This window comes from Gossypium hirsutum, chromosome A12, assembly GCF_007990345.1.
Source record: "Gossypium hirsutum isolate 1008001.06 chromosome A12, Gossypium_hirsutum_v2.1, whole genome shotgun sequence".
Lineage (NCBI taxonomy): Eukaryota > Viridiplantae > Streptophyta > Magnoliopsida > Malvales > Malvaceae > Gossypium > Gossypium hirsutum.
Window position 1 is genome coordinate 95,995,368 of NC_053435.1, and position 7,731 is coordinate 96,003,098.

The 7,731-nt window shown below is 35.0% G+C and overlaps 1 protein-coding gene across 2 annotated transcripts; it reads right to left on the reverse strand.

Annotated features, from left to right (window-relative positions):
- Nucleotides 1–2,762: 2,762 nt before the first annotated feature.
- Nucleotides 2,763–6,535, reverse strand: LOC107934800 (SUPPRESSOR OF GAMMA RESPONSE 1). 2 transcript variants are annotated; one of them, XM_041083175.1, is made up of 7 exons: nucleotides 6,284–6,535; nucleotides 6,130–6,203; nucleotides 5,586–5,715; nucleotides 4,512–4,698; nucleotides 3,929–4,428; nucleotides 3,216–3,644; nucleotides 2,763–3,130 (listed from the first exon to the last, which is right to left on the reverse strand). In XM_041083175.1, the coding sequence occupies exons 2-7, from the start codon at nucleotides 6,135–6,137 to the stop codon at nucleotides 3,086–3,088; spliced, it is 1,299 nt and encodes a 432-aa protein (XP_040939109.1). In that variant the 5' UTR covers nucleotides 6,138–6,203; nucleotides 6,284–6,535; the 3' UTR covers nucleotides 2,763–3,085. The 2 variants fall into 2 exon arrangements, with proteins under 2 accessions (XP_040939109.1, XP_016722800.1); XM_016867311.2 differs by having other exon boundaries at nucleotides 6,130–6,535.
- Between the last annotated feature and the right edge of the window lie 1,196 nt (nucleotides 6,536–7,731).

Sequence of the window (7,731 nt, forward strand, 5' to 3'; positions counted from 1 at the left end):
CAGAAAAATCTAATTGATTTTTTTTTTAATAAAAGGTTTTTCTTACCGTTTTAATAAGTGTTTTTTTTAATTAGGACACGAGATCAAACACGACCAAAAGCAAAAAGAGTGAAAGCAAAAAGAGTGAAAAAAAGGATCAAAACTTGGAGGTTGTGAGCAACAGCGCTCAGCATCACCAGTATAGGCCATCTTGGCCATTTGTTCGTCTAGTGTAACGTGTCATGACACTTAATTTGGGTCTAGTGTAATGTGTAGGATGAATTAAACTATAACTACTTAATTGAGCTTTTTTTTTAAATAGATATAATTCAAACACATTAATATAAAGTAAAAATAATAATAATAATAATTGAAAAGCATTTTTTCCCCTACGATGTATAGAAATGTAGAAGGAAAAGGGATTTTTGGTGATCTGTCTGTCGTCCAAATTGATGAACTCACAAAGGGATGGGCATGTGCAATCTATATGCATGTATGATGTATCGACCAAAATTCTTCAAGCTCTTATTGAAAGGCTAAGCTGAGTGTTAGATACATCAGTCATGTTTTACAAAGTTGGGGCAAGTATTGCCCCCACTAAGATTCACAAAAGGATTGGAATATTGGTTTAAATTATTTAAAAGGTTATTTATTTTCTACAATGTTTAAAAAGTTCCCAAAACATCTCATCAGTTTGATCCCAATATTGAAACTAAGATGCAATAATGCATAGGATTAGGGGGTGATTTAAAGTGGCTTCTTTTCATGTGATTATCAATTTTGATTAATACAATATTAGGAATGAATCTTTTCAAATAATTTATTAGGTGAACCTATCGTCGAATATGGTATTCATTAATTTATTAATATGTATGTATGTTTGGCGCCTGTCAACAAACATAAAATAGATTAGGTAATATAAATTCATTACTAAATAAAAGAAAGAAAACTAGTTGATATGTCAAATCTGTGTGAACATGAAATAGACAATTCGGGTGCTTCATAATTTCTTGTCTCCTCCATTAATTTTATTACTCAAAACTATGAAAAAATGTTTCTCATACGGACTGCAGCCTGCAGGGCACAGCAGGTTAGGAGAATTAGAATGATTTTGTTTGTCATTGCCAATCATATAATTTCTGTTATCAGAATATGTATAAAAGAAGTATACTGTGGTGATTTTAGCCAACAAAACATGGATTAAGATTCGTTAGTTAGATGTTATAATTGTTGTGTTAAAACTAAGGTTATTAGATCAAAATTGACACCATCATCTGGTGGAGGAGCAGTTAAGATGAAGAGCAACCCCTGTGTTGTTCCATTGACAAAACAACTCGGATCTTTTGGCTTTCTGCTCTTACATTACACAAGTACAATAATGAAAGTGGTGTGGTTAAAAGAAGGAATAAAACAAGTTGAATGGAAAGCCTGAGTATTGACCTCGCCAAAATCAGCAAGTTGCCGATGGAGATACTGGGCAGGTTGTGGTGGTCCTTCATGTCTCTTGTTCAGTCTGCGTCGTGGCATTCAACGGGTTTAAAATACCGCGACTTATAAATGAAACTCTTCAACAACACCCTAAGGCCCATTCCCTAACCTCATGTGTATACTTACAAAATCTTTAGTGCAGACACCTATGTAAGTGTCCTACACTCATTTAGCATCCCAACAAGCTGCCAGCAAACACGGGTTTCTTGCAGGAGTCGCGTATATACATTATCTGTGGGAAAGCAATTGTGCTCCCTAAAGAAGGATAGAATAAGTTAGTTGGGACCTTTAGATCAGTTTTTGTAACCAGAAAAAGTGGTGTCTCTCTAAGCCATTTTCAATCTAACTTCTGTGATCTGTAAAGCTCGCCAGGTTCATGAACCTTTCTTCACCTATGTGAGTGTGATGCCATATTGGCTTGGTTGGTTTGGGCAATCATCCGTTTAACGTTTCGTTGATGCTGACAGATCCTGACTTCCCCTATTGATTAAATGGTCCACACGGCATTGAATTTTCCTTGGACAGTTCTTTTCCTTCTTTCTTCAACACAACCTTTAGATGGATAAGCTCAAAGCAAGTGAAATTGCCAGACAAACTTCCACCATACAATTAAAGACATGAGAAAATTTCTCCCTTTGCACAAATGTATGTTTGTCTTGTCTGCGTAATGGTTCTTTGCTAAGAATTTTGCAGCTGCTTTAGTTATATACCAAAGGATTAATAGATGCTATGGATTATGCCCAAAATTCTACTTCACGTTCTTTGCCTTTCTCATTTCCAAGAATCAACTTGGTTTTACTAGTGTTGTTAGAAATAGTTGAATTATAATCTTGGTTTTACCAAGGGAGATTGAAGAACCTTGGGCTCTAGGCAAAATATTAGGTCTTAGTACAGTTGCACTGGAAGAAGAGTTAATTGCGGAACCGTCAAAACATTGAATGAGAAAATTTGAGATTATCTTAAATAGTAGCACTGAGCTTGTATACCGGTGTTTTGAGATTGACAGAGATTCATCATTACTCATGTTTTATAAGCCAAGGAGTGCTCAATTTCTAATTTTCAGTGCTTTTGGTACAATTGACCGAGTTGAGGTGTTTTGTGAATTTTCTTGCTGCAAGGTTTCTAACTAAATTTTAGGTTAGTTCTATCTTTTCGGGTTTTAATATAATTTTACTTTGATAGGAAAAAGATAACCCTGCCAAGCCCCTCAATGAGTTGCAGCATGTTATGAAACTATAAAGCGAAAGGAATCACCATTTATATGATGCGCAGTACAAACAAATGGTGAACATAGATTTATACACCAAACTAACACAAAGTTTCATTGCTACGATAAGAAGACATTATAGGGGCATTAGTATCCCATGTTCGAAGCTCTTAACTATATGTTCGACCCATTGCTGAACAGAAGGGTTACATTTGAAGTCACAAAAACAGCAACTCCCACAGGCAAAATGTCAATAGTATCTCCGCCATCATTAGATATGGTTCAAGCTTCCCACCAAAATTTACAGTTGACATAGCCCCAAAATAATGATGATTCATAAGGTAAAGTGTTCACAAAATATTTAACCACGAACTTCTTCATGAACCATGACAAATGTATTTAGTCAATCACCTAGCTCACACCCCAAGCAGTATAGCTATCTTGTGATGCAAAGTCCTACAAGACCAGTTAACAAGTTTATTATAACTAGAGACTATAATAGCCAAATTAGAGAAACAAGTTAGGAAAAGATGTAACATACAAGCTGACTCAGGCGGAACTCAGGTGGTGTATCCAGCTCTATGTTGGTTGGATCATCTTCCAGGTTTTGACACTCCTCCAGATCCTTCTTAAGATGCTCTGCTCCTAACTCAGCATAATCAGAAAGACGAGGTTTGCCATCTAGTATTCCTTCATTACCATCAGCATCCCTCCTTGGAGACTGACTCTGAAGAAGCTCATCACAAAGAGACAGCCCTTCCACAAGCTGTTGTGAATCCAACAAAAACTGCGACTCACCATCCCACCACTTTGAATCTTCCTCAGCATGATTATCATTATTATCATCATTATCTAACATCTCATTAAGATGATTTTCTGGAGCAGGTAGATCATTTAGACTGGAATTTTCACATTCAGCTTGAGCTTCATCTTCAACATACTGCGTTGTAGGGTGCTTTGCTGAAAATACCTAAGAGAAAACAAATATCACGGCCCATCTAAATTACCACTTACATTAGAGAGCATACAATTGCTTGGCCTCTAACCACAATTCATCCAATGACAATATCCTAGAAAACAACTTTTGTATATTATAGGGAAATGTAATCCCAAATCTCTGACGTATGTTTCTTCGCTGAAGAAAGGTGGCTGCAAAGAATATGGTCTCAAATATAACCCTACTACAAGTAGATAAAAAGCAATCTACAAAGAATTCCAAGGCATATAATTAGGAAAACAAGAACGAGAAATTACCTGAGCAGAGGGATCGATGCAAGGAATGGTATACTCCTGTCCTTGGTCATATTCATGGCATTGCCTCCCTGTTCGTGGTGGGTCAGGTGTCACAGACTTTGGAGTCACAGGATCTACTCTAACAATCATTGTTTCAGTTGTTTCAGATAAATCTTGCTCAGTTTTATCACCCTGTTTGGGTTGTTGCTGCTGATGAAATATTTTAGAAATAACATACTCCCCATCTTTTTCATCCTCCTCAGTTCCTAGATGATATTGGTGCATCACCCAATTTGTTTTCTCAGATTTTCCACCTTTGACAGTGGTCATATAGAGAACCATAATCTTCTTGCACCCTTCCTGAACACCATCCAAAAAGACTGGTTTGGTCCTACCAGTCTTGTGCCAGCGGACATCACCAAAATCATCACCATGGATCTTTCGACGTTTCCGAGTTCCAGTATTGTAAGCTTTGATAGCTCGATGAAAGAAGTGGGATACACTTCCATCTTCCTTAACCCCTAAAGTTTCAATTTTCATTATTAATATTAGTAAAAAGATACTTAAAGAAAATGGTAGAATAAAATCCTCAATCCTTACCAACCTGGTAATTTTTGGGGATGTGTATAACAGATACCATCATCATTTTCAATGGTTGGGATGAATTCGTTAATGAATGGATGGGGTCTTGAATCTTTCACGCCAACTTTTGTAAGCAAATGCCATATGATCTCTTGATCAGATGGATCAAATTTGACACCTCGAGGTAACCCTGGCCATGATTGATTCACCTAGGAACACACACTTTTAGTTGCTATGTACATGTACTAATGCCCTACTGTTCATAGTTATGAATATTTAACCAATGCCATTATATTTATTTTTATTAGAAAGTCAAGCAAGATAAACAATCGTTAAACTAGTGAAATCAGAATATCATGAGTTTCGTTATACTTGAGCTTATGATTGTCAAAACAATTATAATCCACAATATCTTCGAATGTCATTGAATATAATTGGTATACTAATAATAAATCTAGACATCCGATGCCAGACATAAACCACATCACAAGTAAATAGCTTTATGATCATAGGTAGATCCTGTTTCTATACGAGTGATAAATTGTTGTAAGACAATAGTTCAGCAGAGATTAGGATTTTCCAAGTTAGAGTCAAGCAAGTATTGCAATGCAGAGCACTTTAGCTTGACAGATAGAAAAGATGGGCAAAAGACTGACATTGGACCTATTTGCTTGGACTCTTAATTTTCTCAAAGTACCCATGTCTGACACTCATGTTCTGACCTTCAAATACATGGAAAAACTTGGAAAAGTCTAAACATACCTTTGCCAGACACATATCTGTATCCGACACTCACACCCAAGTCCAAGTACCTTAGTTTTGGAGACCATATGGTAAAATCCAAGGTTCTATTAAGTAGCAGCAATGTAACTGAGGTTAAAGTTTTAAGGCATTGCAGTCGAACATTTTGTTTTGTTGTTTCGATCATATAAGATGTTAAGATAGCAATAAAAACTCAGAAAAGCTCCTGAGCTACTAATGTAAACTTAAGATGAATTATGATGGTCAGCACAAACCATATTATGCTTGTTCAACTAATCTCTTTCAGGTACCAAAAGCATATAACATAAAACATTGGACAAGATAGAAGTCATACATCACTGTTGTCAATAATATGATGGCAATTAGGACAAGATCTGGTTGGGTTGCTGTTCCATGTCACCCTTCCAGGATCAGATGCACTCCTGATTTTGGACGCAATCCTGTTACCATCCACCAACCATGTTCTGCATAAAACACCCAAAAGTGAGCAAACATCATCATTATTAGCAGTTCTCCCCTGCCTAACAACGCAAGTTCTCTTATTTATCTATACTGGAAAATCAAAAACCCAACCCAACGTCATCTATATCTATTACATAAATCTAATACAACAGAAAGCCCTAATCATAAACATACAAATGAATGAACTAACAACTGCCCAGATAGTCTTTTCACTTTCCTAGCAAAAACCCAGAAAATGAACATAATTTTTTTCCAAAAAGAGAGGGATTTCAGCTAAGGATCCCAAAACAACATGCTAACCCCATCAAATATAAGGAACAGAGACATCAGAAACTGCCCTAAGTACCCAAAGTAATAATTTTTCTTTATAAATCAGGAAATTCCAAAGCAAGAAAAATGAAGGATAGTCAACTTACCCAGCCATGACATAAAAATCAAAGCATCTATTCTTCTCTCTCAGCTTTCGGTTCTCGTAAAGGATTTGAATATTCTAAATAAAATAAACTCTTCGTTCTCAATTTGTTTCTAGTAACATTAAAAAAAATATAAAAGTCCTTTAAAAAAATGTACCTTTTTAAGTTTTGAAATTTGAAACCGGATTTAGTGGGATTTCTACCGTTGCTCTGTACGAAAAGGAATAAGAAAAGACAGTAAAAGGTGGTTTCTTTGCTGTAGAAATTAAAGAGAAAACTTTGGTTTTATTATTAGTAGTACTAAAAATGGGTAAAAGCAGTAACAGAGGAGATAAATAGAAGAGGGTTTTGGGTTTTTCTCTTGACTTGAAAAAAGTAAAGTTCTGTCGAGGTTAGTGTAGGGTCGACTCTGTCATTAAAGGACTTCCGTTGACTAGAGTTTTGTATCCTTCAACTTCCATTATTGCCATGGTTCAGAATTGAATAGTCTCATGCATTTCCTAACAACTAAAATTGAGATGCCAAAGCCCACATCTAGTATGTTGGGCTTCCACTCGAACCCATAATTTCAATCTTGAATACTCTACAGACCGCACAGAATGTCCAAGTTCATGGCATCAATTTTCTAACCGCAATTCAGATGTGTGCATATACGTCAGAAATGGAGATTACATAATCCAAGTTATAACCAAAACAAAATGGAAAAAGTACCAGGGAAGCGGCTGTACTTCGGGCAGATTGCTTTTTGGCTCGACTGAAAAATAAATAAATTCTTAGAATGTATAAATTAGTCCGTCAAATTTTATATGTTAAAATGATAATGTGAAACGTTAATTGAAAAATTCATACCTAATTTTACCTTTGACCTATAGTTAAAATATTCAGTTTAGTCCTTTTACAACATTTTATAACGATAATTCTAAAAAAAATTTTAAATTTTCAAAAAATTAATTATTCATTTTGTGAAACCATAAAATATATTTTGTAATTGATAATTATGTAAAAAAAAAATTCACCCACAATTATGAACAACAAGAACTCATTTCTTTAAAATTGCTAAATTTTCACAAGTAGGTGGAATTGGAATCCATTGGTAGGCTTTAAGCACATCGTAATAAGAGCATTAGATGCAATGTAATGTTTTATCATGTCATGTTTCATAGCTGAATAAGCTTTTAATGGTTGATCGGGTCAATGCCAAAAGCTTCTTCCTTTTCCATAGATTTTTAACTTCAACAATTAATGCTTAAGCTAAAAAAAATCAATTCGCAAAAATATTATCACCACAAAAGATTGTAATTGCAGCAGAAATAAAAATCAAAACTTGGACGTCACGTTAATACCTACATACAATCTCTGCTAAAATTATTATTCTATGACTTTATCTGTTCGCACTGTCTGGACTAATCGAAAGCTTTTATTGAAAGCTCTATTTTATTTCTCTTTTATAATTCAATTTTTTTCCATAAAATAGTTTTAAACATCAGGAATCAGCAAATTAAAATCTAAATAGTATTCTTTCCCAATCTTCGACACTAACCTTTAGATTGACTTGAATCTAAGATATATTCTTTTATTCATTGATAGGTACTATCATTATACCGA

Bases quoted from the DNA above. Each gene is read 5' to 3' on its own strand.
- LOC107934800 (XM_041083175.1), bottom strand. The intron at 4,699-5,585 runs GTATGACTTCTA...GTGTGTTCCTAG, and splicing joins ATATTATTGACAACAGTGAT to GTGAATCAATCATGGCCAGG. The intron at 3,645-3,928 runs GTAATTTCTCGT...GTTTTCTCTTAG, and splicing joins GCATCGATCCCTCTGCTCAG to GTATTTTCAGCAAAGCACCC.